This window comes from Pogoniulus pusillus, chromosome 3 (genome assembly GCF_015220805.1).
Source record: "Pogoniulus pusillus isolate bPogPus1 chromosome 3, bPogPus1.pri, whole genome shotgun sequence".
Lineage (NCBI taxonomy): Eukaryota > Metazoa > Chordata > Aves > Piciformes > Lybiidae > Pogoniulus > Pogoniulus pusillus.
Genome location: NC_087266.1, coordinates 6849013 through 6866906, shown reverse-complemented (window position 1 = coordinate 6866906; position 17894 = coordinate 6849013). Strand labels below are relative to the sequence as shown.

The window sequence follows — 17894 nt, the reverse complement described above, 5'->3', positions numbered from 1 at the left end:
CCTCTCAGTCTTCTCTTTTCCAGACTAAAAAGTCCCAGGTCCCTCAGCCTCTCCTCATAAGCCATGCCCTCCTGTCCCCTAATCATCATCATAGCCCTCTGCTGCACTCTCTCCAGCAGATCCCTGTCCCTCTTCAACTGGGGAGCCCAACATTGAACACAGTATTCAAGATGAGGTCTCACCAGGGCAGAGTAGAGGGAGCAAGCTAAGGAAGGACTTGCTTCTGACAGCCAACAGACACCACATTTAGGATGGATGAAAAAACCCCAAACCTTTGGAATTTGGGCTGTAATCTTAGCATCCACAATATCTCTTCTATCAAATAATTGTGTGCTTTGTTGTTTTCAGGACAGTCAGGGAAGTATGACTGCATTTACTCTCACCATCTTGTCCATTATCTGCTGGTTTTAGCACAGATCACCCTTACAAAACATACAGGTAAACCTTACTAGTTTCTTGGTCTCTAAGTTCTGGAGTTTATAATCAGATGCATTTCTCACTGAGTATGGGAGGGAGAGGATTTGAAATCAAAGAAGCTGGTTCTGCAGCTGAGCAGGGTATAAATGAGACACAGCCTGCCCTACCAAGTGTGTAAGTGTGCTGAGGCTGCAGGTGGAATGAAGAAAAGGGTTCCTCCTAGCTACACAGCAAGGCTGCACAAATAAATTCACTGTACAAGTTAGTTTTATCCCTACTAGCCAGTGCTAGGTTTGTTGGGTTTTTTTTCTCCCACTAGTTACAGCTGAGGAAATTTAGGCACAAGTTCGGTGTTTAGAAAGTGTAGAGTTTAGCTTTGGCTACCACTGAAAAACCTTAACCAGCAAACCATCTCCTCTTCCTGTCCTACACAGCAAGATACTTGAGCACAGCCCAGTTCTTACTGGTGTTTGGGGTGGTGGTGGCAGGAGGCTGGAAGTTTCTTCTTACAGGTCCAAACCTTGGTCCCTGCAGTCCCAGAATCACAGAAGCATTCTGATTGGAAAAGACTCTCAGGCTCACCAACTCCAACTGATAAGCCAGGCTCACCCTAAACCATATCCCCAAGCAACTTTTAAACACATTCAGGGTTGGTGATTCCACCACCTCCCTAGGCAGCCCCTTCCTGTGCCTGACCACACTTGCTGGGAAAACAGTTCTTCCTAATATCCAGTCTAAACCTACCCAGAGGCAACTTGAGGCTGTTCCCTCTTCTTCTGTCACTATTTACCTGTGAGAAGAGACCAGCACCAACCTCTCCACAAGCTCCTTTCAGTTAGCTGTAGACAGCAATGAGGTCTTCCCTCAGCATCCTCTTCAAACTAAACAGCCCCAGCTCCTTCAATTGCTCCTCATAAGATTTATTCTCCTTGGATCCTAGACAGGGAAGAGATGATGCAGGGATAGCAAATAAATAAATTTTTAAGGGCAAAACTAAACAATAATTTAATGACCAAAGTAACTTCAAACATTGTAGCTGTGAGTGGAGTCATTACTGAAGTGCTCTACCTAAAGCACCATGGCAGAACGTGGCAAGGGATACACAGATCCCCCTGCAGACATTCATGGCACAGCCAAAGCAGTGTGGCAGTAATAGACACAGCCTTTATAAGCTGCTGATGACTTGCCCAGCTGAGCTTTAGATCTGCACATTGCAGCAAGTCAGAGCACCAGAAGTGCACCAGGGCTGCATCAGTCAGGACAGTGCAGGGCTCCAGGGTGGGCTCAACAAGCCTGTGCTTGCATCTGCATTTGCCAATTCTGTGTCTGCCCAAAAGATTTTATTTATTGCAGATAAAATCCTGCTTGATGGATCCATGTCAGGGACAGGTGGAAGAGGAGTAGCCTGTCTGGAAACAGTAAATCTGCATTTATAGCTTATGTAGATGAAATGAAAGGAAAGAAACCATTACTCATGCCCAAATCACTGAGCAGAGAGAAGGCAATACTGGAAAGGTTTTAAGGCATCAGTGCCCAAGCAAATAAAACTTGACACTGGCTGATTCTGCTACAGCCTGCCTCATAATGTGAAACTGCTCTTTAAGCACTCCCTTGTGATGAACTGGACAAACAGCCACTTCATCATGGGGGTTAGACCTGATCCACCACAGACTCGATGCAGTTAGCTCTGAAACACTGCCAGAAAGTCTCCATCACATACCTGACAGCATCTTGACATGAGATGTTTTGTCCAGCATGAGTGATTCTGTTCTGCAGAGAATTCAACCACACACTATGCCAAGCAATAGCTTTGCTGCAAGCTGATGTGATTATAATTATAAGCTTGTGCAGAAAGAATACAGCTCAGCATGTTTAATTTTGAAGGTAATAAAGCTCCTGAAAATGCATACTGGGTTTGTGGTTGATTCCCTATGCATAGAAATCCATAAATCAAGACTAGATTTTAAATGAGGCAGGACTGGCTGTACCATAGCACTGAAATTAATGCAGGGCAGTCAGCTCTCCTGTGCTTTGTGCAAGGAGGCTGCACAGACAGTGAGACCAAAAAGTACTGTTGTGTGACAGGCCCTTGTCAGCAAGATGACATCTTCTGGCCAGAGCTCCCCAAGTGCTCGTAAGGAAGAATCTGTACATGGGAAGATGGAGGAGAGGCAGTAAAGCAGTCTTGGGTTTGCCCCTGTAGTCTGGCGGCCTTGAATTTCTTCCTCTGGGCAGTTTGTTGCCTTTTAATAGGGAGCTCTCATGCTCCTGCAATCATTTTACCCACAGCAGAGCCTGACACAGGCTGTGCCCTTGCTGTTGCACCTGCTGAACAAGAAGGTTGCTCATCCCAGTGGTTACATGCACCTTGCAAGGAAGAGCTGCCACTCTTCACTTTCCCTTGGGAAAGCTTGGTCTGGGTTCTCTGTCCATCACTCCTAAAAGGCAAAATATTGCATCCCTCCACTCTTAGAGTAGCTTAAACACTCAATTCCCAAGCTGTTCAGGATGTTCTCTTCCCCTCTCTTTGCCCAGTTCTTACCTGAAAGCATTTAGGTGCTTTTCCCTCTCCACAGAGCTCTGTCATCACTGACTCAAATTGCCAGCTTCCTGTGAAACACAGAGCAGATGGTCCAGCCCTCATGTCAGACATTCACCAAAGAAGGAGCTTCAAGGTCAGTGGAAAAGGCAATAAAAGTGTCTTCAAGCTTCACAGCTCACTTCTCAGTCTAAGTGTTAGCAAAAGTCATCTTTGATGTGGAGGAAAGCACAGGGGAGGAAACCTGATCCCCAGAATAAGTCAGAGCATAAACTTCACATATTGACCAAAAAGATTAAAGGCTTAAACTAGGAGATCATGCCCAGAAGGATTTCTGGGACCCCAGAAAGGCAAGTCATAGAATCATAGAATCAAACAGGCTGGAAGAGACCTCCAACCTAGCACCCAGCCCTAGCCAGTCAACTAGACCATGGCACTAAGTGCCTCAGCCAGGCTTTGCTTCAACACCTCCAGAGACAGTGACTCCACCACCTCCCTGGGCAGCCCATTCCAATGCCAATCACTCTCTCTGCCAACAACTTCCTAACATCCAGCCTAGACCTCTCCCAGCACAACTTGAGACTGTGTCCCCTTCTTCTGTTGCTGGTTGCCTGGGAGAAGAGACCAACCCTCACCTGGCTACAACCTCCCTTCAGGTAGTTGTAGACAGCAATGAGGTCGCCCCTGAGCCTCCTTTTCTCCAGGCTGCACACCCCCAGCTCCCTCAGCCTCTTCTCACAGGGCTGTGTACCAGGCCCCTCACCAGCTTTGTTGCCCTCCTCTGGACACATTCCAGTATCTCAACATCTCTCTTGAATTGAGGGCCCAGAACTGGACACAGCACTCAAGGTGTGGCCTGACCAGTGCTGAGTACAGGGGAAGAATAACCTCCCTTGTCCTACTGGCCACACTGTTCCTGATGCAGGCCAGGATGCCATTGGCTCTCTTGGCCACCTGGGCACACTGCTGCCTCATCTTCAGCTACTACCTACCAGTACCCCCAGGTCCCTTTCTGCCTGGCTGCTCTCCAGCCACTCTGTCCCCAGCCTGTAGCACTGCTTGGGGTTGTTGTGGCCCAAGTGTAAAACCCTGCCCTTGGCCTTGTTAAATCTCGTCCCATTTGCCTCTGCCCTCCCATCCAGCCTGGCAAGTCCTTTGGGAATCAAAGTAGGGTTCTATGAGCATGAAAACAGCAAGCTGAAGGCTGAAGAACCAATCTTTTTTTTCCAACAAAAAGCTACTAGGACAAAGGAACAGCAGACACCTGAGGCACCTAACCATCATCTTCCTCCAGTACAAACCTACATCTCCCTAGGACCGGCGTTTTGGCAGCTCAAGGCTTGCAACGATGGTGAATGAAGATGGTACCTCTGCCAAAGGCCACCCTCTAGTGACTGAAACCAGCATTTATGCCACATTTCACACTGCAATGATGCTTTTGAACCACGTGGTGTTTTTTCTGTTCTAGTGCAAAGAGACATTGCTTGTCTGGACAGCATCTCCACTTTTGCTCTTCTTGTGAGGTCTTGAGGCTGCAGGAGCCTTGGTCTGCTCAACCCAAGCAGAACAACCTCAGGAGCATCAAGTATAGACTGGATGGTAGGAGGAAGTTCTTGCCAGAGAGAGAGAGTGATTTGCATTGGAATGGGCTGCCCAGGGAGGTGGTGGAGTGTCTGTCCCTGGAAGTGTTCAGGAAAAGCCTGGCTGAGGCACTTAGTGCCATGGTCTAGTTGACTGGATAGGGCTGGCTGCTAGGTTGAAGTGGATGATCTTGGAGGTCTCTTCCAATCTTGTTGATTCTTATTTATTTACACATGAATCAGTTGTCTACACATTCGAGCAACTTTCCTTTGCACTTCAAACCCCAAACAAATCAAACCACCTGAAACACCAAGTGGAAAGGATTAAACATTTATTTACATACAGATACATATGTAAGCAATTTCTAAGTATAAAAAAGGACATTACAAATAAACATGAAGCATCATACATTCATCATCCTGGTCATCCAAAATACATTCCTTTCTCAATCCCACTGGACCACACTTGACCACAAGAACTTAAAACCAAAACCAAACCCAACGAAACCCAGACAAAGCCAAATGCATTTGACAGTCAATGATTCACAGTTTGGTGATTTGCTAACACCTATACCCTTTCCCAAGGGCAACACTGCCCCTGCAACTCAAGATCAATGGTCTGACCAGCTGTAGTGCATTTTCTCCACTGAAATGGTTGTGCTTGATCAACAAGAAACTCATCCTCTCCTCACCCTTCTGGCCACCTGTGTAGGAATTGGGGTTCTTGCTTAGTAAGTTGTGCTAAAATCACAATTGCTGGGGAAAGGACAGCAGACCTTTGTGGGAGAAACTCCAGCTCAGGAAATTAATGCTGTGACTTCCCTGGGGTGGAAGCTGCAAACAAAATGCTGCTGCTCCTTAGCATTTAAGCAGGCTCTTAATACTGTGATTCAGACTGCAGTTGATGGTATGAAACATACTTTGTTCGTGCTGTAAAAAACCAAACACCAACACTACGTGCTCCAATATGGATTTGCTAATAGTCAAAGCTGAGAGCAATTCAGGTTTTTCCCCTGAGGAAATGAAAATGCCTTTATAACATCTCCACAAATGATCAGACCTTTCAGGGAAGAGGAAGCATTTTTGACTCAAAAACCCCCAAACCCTCAAAGGCGATGCAGAGCACGGCAAAGTTGTCAGTTAGAGAGCATTACAAAGGGAAACAAGCCAGTAAACATTAAATTAAAAGGCCCACTCAAAGTATTAATGAATTCAAATGAGAGCTGGGTGAGTCTTTCTGTATAGATCAAAGCCAGTTGGGAAAAAAAAAAAAAACCAAACCACAAATCTCATGATCTGCAAATTCACAGAAGAGCCAAATACGTGCAAGAGAACAGAGTGAAGTGGAAATAAAAGAGGAGCAAAAAGAGCCTTGTCCCATATTGACAGCTGAGTGACTGCAGCTGCTCCAATCTCAGGGTATGGGTGGGGTTCTTCTTTTGTAAACAGCTGTGGGGAATAAAATGGATGTGACATAGCTGCAGTGCATCTTATTATGCTAAAAACCATGGCATATTTGGAACTACTACTCTAATTTCCAGAGTTAGTCTTGTCACTCCAAACCAGCACAGCAAGGAATCATAGAATCAACCAGGATGGAAGAGACCTCCAAGATCAGCCAGTCCAACCTAGCACCCAGCCCTAGCCAGTCAACTAGACCATGGCACTGAGTGCCTCAGCCAGGCTTTTCTTCAACACCTCCAAGGACAGCAACTCCACCACCTCCCTGGGCAGCCCATTCCAATGCCAATCACTCTCTCTGCCAACAACTTCCTCCTAACATCCAGCCTAGACCTACCTTGGCACAACTTGAGACTGTGTCCCCTTGTTTTAATGCTGATTGCCTGGCAGAAGAGGCCAACCCCCACCTGGCTGCAGCCTCCCTTCAGGTAGTTGCAGACAGCAATGAGGTCACCCCTGAGCCTCCTCTTCTCCAGGATAAACACCCCCAGCTCCCTCAGCCACTCCTCACAGGGCTGTGTTCCAGGCCCCTCACCAGCTTTGTTGCCCTTCTCTGGACACATTCCAGTATCTCAACATTTCTCTTGAATTGAGGGGCCCAGAACTGGACACAGCACTCAAGGTGTGGCCTGACCAGTGCCGAGTACAGGGGCAGAATAACCTCCCTTGTCCTACTGGCCACACTGTTCCTGATCCAGGCCAGGATGCCATTGGCTCTCTTGGCCACCTGGGCATACTGCTGGCTCATCTTGGTTTCCTCCCTACTCTCACATTAGATGGCCTTTCCTCTCCCAAAACATTGACTTAAGCTAGTTCCTTCAGTATGTGTGGGCCAGCAGTAAGGATTTCTTCCACACAGCCTGCAAGAGCGAAGGCAATGGTAGTGCCTGAAATCACAGCAGCCTCCCTGCCACAGACCAAACATTTTATTCTCACCCCATCAAAATGGCAAATCAGCATTCCCCTCTTCTCTGCTTCTCCTCCCACAAAGACTTGACTGCTGGGGACACTGCAGCCACTGTGTTTACTAAATGATGCAACCCAGGCACTTGGAGATATTCACAGCATTGCTCAAGTGGCAGCTCAGAATGACTCTCCTCCTCCACGCAGCTGTAAGCCTCCCTGGATGGAGAGCAGTATCCACCTGCTCAATGGAGATTTATCCACTTGCACCAAACCCCCATGAATTCTTAATACCTGAAGCTCTTGTCTTGGTGTCATAAGAGGGGAAACATTGCTTACAGGATGCTCTGGCTGAGAACAGGCTTATCAAATTATTTAGGGTTATGTTCACAGTAGGAAACTCAAGGTGGCACAGAACATGAGCCACAGATGCTCTTCCTTCCATCTACAGTAGGAGTTGGATCTGGCAGTTCATGCAACCAGGATTATTTCAAGTCAAAGACCTCCACAGTGCTTGAGGCATGAGGAGTCTCAGCAAGGAGCAGATTTATAGATGGAAGGTACCAAGGGAATTGGACTTTGAGAAGCTCCAAGGTTTGCATTTGTGTGACATCAGACACAGAACCCTTGATCACTGCCCAAGAAAGCCCAGTAGTCCTTTTGGCATCCATTCTCTCCCAGGGAACCACAGCCAGGTAAAGCCATGACTAACACTGGTTTTAGCTATGGCAGATGCCTGTGGATTAGGGCTGAACTCCAGCATCTTCCAGGGACACCACCATGGTGCACTCACAACTGTGCATGTCCTTGTGAAAGTTATCCCAAGATAAGCAGTAGTGGAAAACAAAGGTTCAAATGCAAAGGTGACATCTGCTTTTTGGGTTTAATTGTAGCACTAACCAGAGCTAAAATTATCTCCCGAGCTCGCTGGAAAAGGATAACTGCTTCAAAAATGTGCTCACATCCAGGGAAGTGCTAACAGCTTGTTATTAATGTGCAAACAGAGAATGTCTCAGTACAGTCAGCTCCTGTTTATCCAGACAGATGAGCTAAGCTGTTAACCCAGGCTGTACTCATCTAATTTTTCACTGACAACATCCATGACCTAAATTACACTCATTGTCATCTCAGTTTCTACCTTATCTGGCTTATCTTTCCCAAGTATTGTCAGCTGGGATGACTGGGAGGAGCAAGCCATTAGAGAGGGTTTTTTCCTGGATCTGTGGCTCCCAAAAACCAGAAACACTCTCAGCTCATGTGGCAGTCACTATTTCTGGTTCAAGTCACAGCTCATTCACATAAGGAGTGAGGTTGTGATGGCATCCATGGGTGATGCTAGCCAGCAGTCTATCTTGGCTGGATGTAGCATAGTGCAAAGAAGACTTTGGGTCACCACTTCAGCAAGGTGGTGATTAGTGAGGCAAGTCGGAGCAATGCAGCAGGCCACCGTGGGAGCCCTGCACCACAGTCAGTGTGATTACCCTGTTTATTTCCCTAGCCAAGAGGAATCCTAAACTGAGGCAGATGCCAGTCTGAAACCTTTATGGTACATTTAACTACAGCTCAGGTGGATGATCACATTTCAAAGACATGACCTGTCTTTACTTGGGATGCTTGCAAGAAATCAAGCTCCTTAGTATTTCCCCACCACTCATCATCATAAGACTGTCCTTCAGAATTATGGCCCTTTGCTGCTTCTGAACTCTAACTAGAACAATTATTACCTGCAGCACCAATTAGACAGACCTGATGCAAGGAGAAAGGGTGGTGTCAACAGCCAGATTTGTTCAGGGAAAGAAACAGTTTGTAAACAGAGGAAGGAAACATCTTCCACAGGGTTTTCACTGGGAGAAATGAACAGAGTATTTCCCTTGGCTCCAGTGGATTTTCTGGTGAGCCCTTAAGTACATCAACACTGCAGAGAATTTCCATACATCTGCAAGGGAATTCATAAAAAGAGTCCTCTAGAAACACCTTTTTCCAACTGAACTAACTCAAAAGGGTCTCTCGACAGGAGCAACTTGCACAAGGACAATGTGTTCGACATCAAATGAGACTCAAATGCAAAGCTGCCCTCACCAAAGTCCAGAACCATCCAAATCTAAGTCATAGATGCATTGTTTAGAAGAGGATGGGAATGAGAAAGTCCTGAGTGCATAGAACCATCTTTTTACTTTGCATTTTCTGCTCCACAGAGTCATCTCTCCCATTGCACAGAGGGCTGGAGCTCTCTGTCTGCCCCACAGCAAGGGGAGAGTTTCTGTCTCCAGCCATATCCAACCACAATGGAACTGCAGGTCCCTTAAGGGCAGTATCTCCTCCTTGTTTGCTCAGCCTATTTTAACAGCTGGAGAATTTAACTTATTTTCTAACTGAATTCAGTCTCTGACTACAGGAGTCACCCCAGCTCAGTATCTCAGCCTGGTTTACAGACAGTTCTTCATACTAAGAAAAGCAAAGCAGCTGAACAAACAGCAATCCTTAGGGATAACTAGCAAGGCAAAACCCGGTGGGCTTGACTATGACTAATTGCATCCCTTGGCAGCAAAAGCTTGGGAAAGTCTGTTGTGCCATGAATGTGCACCCACCATGCTTCTCCATCACTGATTTCCACTTTCCCTCTTTTCAGATCACTCTGTGTCATCCTCAGTCTACTATTCTTACTGATGCCAAAGCAATTCAATAGCCATTAACCATTAAACCCAGACTAGAAGGAGCCAACTGCTAGCAGTATAGCTACTTCCAAGAAGAAAAGCAGCACCAGCAGGCTGACAGATTTTAAAGGGTTGTTTCATGTGTCGTACAGCAAAGAACAAAGCATCTTGCCTGGCAATTTAGTTTTCACTAAACAAAGCCATTTAGCATTCAGCACAAACACGGATCTGACTGCGTGCTCCATCAACTTACCTGTGGGTCAAATCAGGACTTCAGTGCTAGAGGTAGGAAGAAACATCCAGTGCTCTATTCTTTAAAGTTCATATTTTCACTTTTTTCCCACCCTAACTAGTTGATCTGAATGGATTTTTCCCCCCCCTAGCACTTGGTCTCTCACGGGGAAGACAAATAGGAGCAGAGAGGAGTCATGGCTTGTCTCAGCAAACTTGCAGCATAAATACACAACACAAAAGTACCATCTTGTACTTCACATGCAGTGATTTGAAGCACAGAATATTTGGTGGTTTACCCAAAATCAGCCTGACTGAACCAGTGGCTGAAATGGAAGAGAGAATTAAGATCATCCATTTTTTCAGAAGATGCTTCTATTCCTGTCTGCAAAGAGCTGTGCTAGATAAAGCAAATATCTGTTCACCATTCAGTATCAGCTTCTGCTTGAAGCTACTGACTCTGCTTTAAAATAAAAGTATCAGGGAAAGGTCTCCCCATGGACTACTGTAAGAATTAATATTCACCCAGAAATGAGGATTACTCCCTGGCTGTGAATACACATCACCCTGAAAACACACCATGATCTAGCAGTGCTTTGCTTTCTCGGGAGTAGGGGACATCTCCAGTCAAATTTAGCCCCATTATATCAGTTTTGCATGGCTTTAAGACACTCAACTCAGCCAGTATCACCATGCTTTTACTGACAATACTCTCAGACATCCACTCCTCTAGCAAGGTGTTGGCCATAGTTGAAGAGATGATTGTCAGATAATTCAGATTTGCATTTTGTACCTCCTTCTGTTTTCCAAGACTGGGATGACTGCCACACCACTACAGGTTTCCATTAGAAGTTGGCAAAGCTCCTCTTCTGGGTGGGAAGCCTTCAGCAGTGGACTAAACTGCAGAACAGAAAATAACCCCTCAGTGCTACAAAGAAGTAAGTGGGTTGTATGTACTAGAGAGATCCCCAAAGGTGTAAAACATCTTCTTCAACAGGTAGTGCATTTGTTCACTGGAGAAAAAGAGGCAAGTTCCAGACTACAGCTTTGGCTTATGACCTTATAAAATGCTGCACATGCCATCACTGTTTACTTTCAACTGAAGTCTACACAGAACAAACCTTGGAAAGAATCAGTTAGGTAGGTCTCTGGAGAAGTCAGGGCTTCACTGTACCATCAGCCCAACTACAGCACTCCAACCCACCACAAGTGCACATCACTGCCTGCGGATTGAGTCCTTGCACAGACGTTTGCTAGCAACAAAAAGGACTACTGCTTTGAGGTTGCTAGCAGGCAGCCTGTCTCCAGAACAGTCACCCAGAGGTTAGGAAAGTAGTGGTGGGGAGGGGAGGGAAAGACACTTTCCCTTCTAGAAATCTCCAAGTGAACATCCAAGAAAATAAAAGTTAACCATTTCTGCTTGTTCAGTCACAATGTGCATGAGCTAAACTTCCACAAGTGCTGCAAGGAGCACTCTAAAACGAATTTATAACAGAGTCAGCAGGAATGAAAAGTACCTGCCCAGCTTCAATGCTTTTGGAAATCAAGCTGAGGAACCCACCAGTATTTTAGCAGAAAGTCTCCTTCCTCCTTCAGTAACCTGACCAAACAAACCTGCTCTATTTGTTACCAATTATGTGTGACAAGTAAGAGCCTGTACAGATTAAATACACATAGCACTGATTTTTGAGTATTACCTTACATGTAACCCCCAATCCTTGCCCTGAACACCCAAAAGCTGTGCAGAAGCAGCTGTCTCAGAGTTGAGTGGCCATCACAAGCTCAAGTGAGGCTGAACTTGACAATTTAGGGAATGCTGAAGAAAGACATTGCTCTTCAGCACAGGCTGTACCATATAGGCCAGCACAGCAGATCCTACACATTTCCAAATCATAGAATGGTTTAGGTTGGAAGGGACCTCAAAGATCATCCAGTTCCATCCCCCTGCAGGGACACCTCCCACTAGAACAGGTTACTGAAGGCCCCATCCAACCTGCCCTTGGACACCTCCAGAGAGGGAGCATCCACACCCTCCCTGGGCAACCTGTGCCAGTGTCTCACCACCCTCACTGTAAAGAACCCTTTCCTAACATCTAGTTTGAATCTCCCCTCTTCCAGTTTAAATCCCCTGGATTACTCCATGAGCAAGGACTGAAAATGACCAGGACAACAGCAGCTGACACATTCTTCAATATCTCACACTTAAAAAAGCTCTCTGTTAAGTGTTACCTAAACAGCAAACAAGCTTTGTGCCACAGCTTCCACAATTCCCTTTTTATCATGAGCCAGAGAAGAAAGTGACCTAAAAAACAGCAAGAAAACATTAAAAATGGTCATATGACACACTGACCCTCCCTCTCTTTGACACAAAGTCTGCTCTCCATCACAGACCCAAGGCACAACATGATGCAGCCTACAGAAGCCTTTCCAGGAGAACACAGGGAAGTACTTTAGAATGACCTTTTTATCTTCCTTTTCTCCCTCCCTTTTCATCTTCCTTTTCTCCCCCCTTTTCTTTCTTTCTTTCTTTTTGTTTCTTTTTTTCCCCCTCTATTATTCTTTTCAAGACATACTTCCTGGCAGCTTTTTATGTCAATACAAAAGCTCTGTTATAATCTTCAGTGAAAGCCAAACAGAACTAAATTGATTAGCACTAAGTTACAGCCATGTCATTGCCAGGAGAGATTTAGCTGGATTAGCCAAACAGAACTCAAGACTTAGAATCGTGGAATAATTCAGGGTTGGAAGGGACCACAAAGATCGTCCAGTTAAAACCCCCCTGCCACAGGCAGGGACACCCTACCCTAGAGCAGGCTGCACACAGCCTCATCCAGCCTGGCCTTAAAACACCTCCAGCCATGGGGCCTCAACCACCTCCCTGGGCAACCCATTCCAGGCTCTCACCACTCTCATGCTCAACAACTTCCTCCTCACGGCCAGCCTGTACCTCAACACCTCCAGCTTTGCTCTGTTCCCCCTAGTCCTGTCACTACCTGATAGCCTAAAAAGTCCCTCCCCAGCTTTTTTGTAGGCCCCCTTCAGATCCTGGAAGGCCACAAGTAGGTCACCTGGGAGCCTCCTCTTGTCCAGACTGAACAGCCCCAGCTCTTTTAGTCTTTTCAGTCACTTCTAAACATCCTCATTTTCTAAACAGCCTCATTTTCATAAGGTTCCAATTGCACTTTGACATGAAGGGTTAAATTTGCAATGCATCGTTGGCATGTGGCACTAGAGGTGTAGGAACATCACAAACTCCTCAGTGCTTCCACCTCGGGGGTTACTGTAGTGAAATAAATGAAGCGCCTACCTCTTACACATGCACTGGAGCCTGGCATCAAGACTACAAAGTATCAAGTAAATTAAGTGATTCTACAGCCCTGAACCCACTCTAGCAGAGAGACTGGAGGCCAAAAAGATACCTTCAAGAGCATCTTGGAGAGCAGTTCAACAAGGTGAGCGCTGGATGGGTGAGATGAGACAGAACAACACTTGCGACCTGTTGCTATTTCCACTTAGCATAAAAAGCACCCTCTACACAGTTGTACACCTGCCTTGCAACAAGAACTTGACCTACAAGCTTCATTTGTTAAGCCAGACACATTGCAGACCCCCACCTCAAACTGTGCTCTCTTTGAACCCTTGTACATCATCCACACACAGGCAAGGTTTTGGTCACGTCTGGTGCGCTTCTTCCAACTCCACCACTGACCTCTCGCAAGGCTCATTTTTAACATCAGGACATTACCAATGAGAGGAGGAAGAGTTAATTTATTTCTGGAAAGTCTTTTCATCCTGTGTTGGATATCAAAGAAGCAGAGTCCTTTCCCACTATGCTGAGGCCTAGAAAAAGAGGTAACCAGATTTATTGTTCTGAACAGTGCTTATTAGTGTTTTGTTTTACCTAATCAGTCTAAGGTACACATTCAGAGGACTTAAGACTACGTTTGGTTTGTGGAATAATATTTGCTGAACTGCTAGCACCAAAGGGAGCAAGGGAGCTGTACCCACGTCTTCTTAAATCTTGAAGATGTTGATAGATGTAGCTTTTGAATTCCATGTTGAAGAAAGTGTCTTTAGATGAGAGACATAACAGTATTTCAAACACCAGAGTCCTCCATGAAGACATGTTTGCAGGCGCTATGTACATGTCCTAAGAGCTCACTCACTGGCAGCCCAGAAGATTGCCAGCGTAGTGTCAGTGTTCACTGTTGGTTTGGTGGTCCTTTTTTCTTGTTTTATATTAAAGAGAACCAAATACATTGTTCTGTAAGAGAGATTTTCATCCCTTCAATAACTTCAAAAAGGGCTGCTCTGTTCTCCCATAGCAGGCAACGCAGCAGCTCATGTTCTGCATCAGATGAAACACTTGTGCAACTCTTCTCTTCCTAACCCACTCCCACAGACTGCAAGACAAAGAGATGGAAATTTAAGCCATGTTATGTTCTGCTGTGTTGCTATGCAGCTGGAGCTATCAGCTGGCCATGGGTCCAGGTCTGCAGCGTGACTCAGGGTAAGTCAGATGGGTCAAAGTGGCAGGTACTGCCTTCAAGTAGATAAATCCCAGGGGAAAAACCAATTCCTCTTGGCCCATGGCAGAAGGGGAAGTCACATGCCAGCTCTTTAATTAAAGTTACAGCAAGTCAAATAGCTAATACTTTTCCCCTCTCCTGGTAAGGGGGATGAGACATTGTTCACCAGGGTGTTCTGTCGTGCCTCACTGATCAACCGGCAAGCCAAGTCCAGGAAGAGTTTTTCCACGTTGTCCGACTCCTTTGCTGAGGTTTCCAGGTAGTACATGTCCTGTGCTTCAGAAAACTCTGCAGCTCTCTGCTGGGAGACTTCCCTCTTATCAGCCAAATCAATTTTATTACCTGCATTGATAAAATATTTCAGAAAAGGAATTAATTTGATTAAAAAAAAAAAAAAAGGTTGACAAGGGATAACCAAAAAGTTGGTGATGTTTATGTGTATGGACATACATATGAATGAAACTCTTAGTGCCTGTTTTCCTCTCCAAATGCAACCAAGTTCATTTAATACCAGCTCATTTAATGGAATATGCCCTGTGAATCATAGAAACACAGAATCAACCAGGTTGGAAGAGACCTCCAAGATCAGCCAGTCCAAACTAACACCCAGCCCTGTCCAGTCAACTAGACCATGGCACTAAGTGCCTCAGCCAGGCTTTGCTTGAACATTTCCAGGGACAGCGACTCCCTGGGCAGCCCATTCCAATGCCAATCACTCTCTCTGACAACAACTTCCTCCTAACATCCAGCCTAGACCTCCCCTGGCACAACTTGAGACTGTGTCCCCTTGTTCTATTGCTGGTTGCCTGGCAGAAGAGACCAACCCCCACCTGGCTACAGCCTCCCCTCAGGTAGTTGCAGACAGCAATGAGGTCACCCCTGAGCCTCCTCTTCTCCAGGCTAAACACCCCCAGCTCCCTCAGCCTCTCCTCACAGGGCTGTGTTCCAGGCCCCTCACCAGCTTTGTCACCCTTCTCTGGACACGTTCCAGCACCTCAACATCTCTCTTAAATTGAGTAGCCCAGAACTGGACACACTACTCAAGTTGTGGCCTGACCAGTGCTGAGTACAAGGGAAGAATAACCTCCCTTGTCCTACACTGATGCTGACATCCAACTCAGCTTTGCTCTAACACCAGTGTATCTGTTTTCTGCTACCAACCAACATTAAAGGCTTTCCATTTTACTACCTACTAAAAATATTCCTGTTCTTGCTCTGAGGAGCCCTTAAAATGTCAATAATGGCACACAAGACACTAAACATCATATTCCCCATGTCCTTGCAGGCTGTAAAGAAGCCTGGCACAGAAGGCAGTTTCCTATTCAATGTTCCCATGAAGGATTTGGTGTTGAGGCTGAAAGAAGGATGGACCTGGAGGCACTCACAGAATTTGGTTGGGTGGGAAGCCAGCCCCTTCCTTCAGAGACCTGCATTTAGAGTTGATTAAAGCCTCGAGAAGGTGTCTGACAGGATTATACCTTATTACCAGTCACTTCACTCCAAACATGATGGTTTTGCCATAAATTCATCTTAGGACTTGCAATAACAACAGTGAGTTGCAGCCCAGGACCTGATAGGTTCAGGAAGAAACATCTCCTGGCCTTGTTTCTCTACCAGCAACTTTGTGAGAGGAAGAAAGAGACAACCCATGTCTCATGGTCCTTCCCTTGTCCAACAACTCATTTCTTTCCTGCTAAAGCAGTTCCTTGGACTGGCTGTCTGCACACTAACATTTGTTTTCCACACAAAATACGACTCAGCACGAATAGTTCCTGGGTGTCACCACCTTCCAAGTGTGTGTTAAAGCTGTAATAATGTATATTTTGTGCTGCAGATGTTGGTAATTAACTTAACATTGCCTAAGGGGAAAAAATATCTGTTAACCAGATATTATTTCTGCACCATTTCTACATGTGTCATACCCTTCTTGTGAAACATAATGAGTTCCTTGCATAGAAGCTCTGTGAACCCTAAGGCTTACCTGCAATACTACTGGGGCATGTGAAGCCTTCAAAGGGTTTTAAGGCCATCTTAAGAACCTGTTATGGGCCTCTAGACTCTTTCAAGCAGCAAACTATTAAAGGTGACATCAACACTACAGTATGAAACATTTTGAGTTTCCTCCAAGTTATTTTAGCATTGCTCTTGAGTCTTTAAAAGCCAAGTCCTGACTATTAGCTGTTGAAAGCAGAGCATGTTAAAAACATTTGTAGGCAAAATAACCTTCACCTTGCTTGTAGCAGACAGATAGCCTGAGGTTTGCTTTAACTTGAGTTGAAGGTCCACAGATTCACATAACATTCAGTTGTTTTTAGTTTCCCTAAAATCCATGTTAAAAATATACCAATGTACCAGCTGTCCCACCTATGAATACTGACATCCACACAACCATTACATCCTGATCTGATTTCCAGATCCTGAACCACCTGAGACAAGACTATGGCTGTTCCACAGCTACAGAGCTCAGCAACCCAGAGGCAACCCTGCTTGGCAGGGGGGTTGGACTCAATCCCCTTGGGTCCCGTCCAACCCCTAACATCCTCTGATCCTGTGAACCCTCAACTTGAGCAGACCCTTATATATTGGTAGAGATTGGAGCTGGGAGTCACAAGAGAAACTGCTCAATTCTTAGCCCAGTTGGCAGCTGCACACCATCAGCACTTTTCACAGTATCACAGTATCATCAGGGTTGGAAGAGACCTCACAGATCATCAAGTCCAACCCTTTACCACAGAGCTCAAGGCCAGACCATGGCACCAAGTGCCACGTCCAACCTTGCCTTGAACAGCCCCAGGGACGGCGACTCCACCACCTCCCCGGGCAGCCCATTCCAGTGTCCAATGACTCTCTCAGGGAAGAACTTTCTCCTCACCTCCAGCCTAAATTTCCCCTGGCGCAGCCTGAGGCTGTGTCCTCTTGTTCTGGTGCTGGCCACCTGAGAGAAGAGAGCAACCTCCTCCTGGCCACAACCACCCCTCAGGTAGTTTTCACCTCATACAAGACCAAGTGATGGGAACTATCCACCTCTGCATGCAATAGTCTCAGACCTGAGACAAGACCATACTTTGAGAAGTGCCTGTCAGTATTTTGGGGTTATTTGCAGAAGGAATAGTCCAAGCACTGTGTTTAAGGTATCCCCCTGTGCCCACCTGAGGTCACAGCTCTGGCTGGCAACAAGAACCGCTGCACGAGCGGAAGCATCCCGGCTCACGCAGACACCACATCATCTTCCTGCTGAACCCTCCGCCTGCTCTCAGCCCCCTTATCACTGCACCCTGCCCGGGACAGCCACTGCTTACCCACTAGCACGGTGATGACCTTGTTGCTGGCGTACTGCTCGATCTCCCGCAGCCACTCGGGGAGGCAGCGGAAGGACTCCTCGCAGGTGATGTCGTAGGTCAGGATTAAGGCGTTAGCGCTGCGGTAGTAACTCTGCGTGATGGAGCGGAACCGCTCCTGCCCCGCCGTGTCCCAGATCTGCAGCTTTGGGCATAACAAGGAAAGGCAGGAAAAGGAAAAACAGTGAGATTACTTCACTATTGCTCTTCTTTGCTAGCACCATCCTTCAGGGTAAACCCAG

General features: G+C 46.3%; 1 protein-coding gene across 2 annotated transcripts in view; it reads right to left on the bottom strand.

The window, feature by feature from the left end:
* Nucleotides 1-4851: 4851 nt before the first annotated feature.
* Nucleotides 4852-17894, bottom strand: part of RAB30 (RAB30, member RAS oncogene family) — a 72247-nt gene continuing 59204 nt past the window's right edge. The window contains exons 4-6 of one of the 2 annotated variants that reach the window (XM_064169541.1): nucleotides 17614-17797; nucleotides 10579-14656; nucleotides 4852-5985 (exon numbers count right to left, since the gene is read on the bottom strand). In XM_064169541.1, the coding sequence (XP_064025611.1) occupies nucleotides 14406-14656; nucleotides 17614-17797 (435 nt within the window). In that variant the 3' untranslated portion in view covers nucleotides 4852-5985; nucleotides 10579-14405. The remainder of the gene's footprint in view (nucleotides 5986-10578; nucleotides 14657-17613; nucleotides 17798-17894) is intronic. The other variant, XM_064169550.1, reaches the window with a different exon arrangement.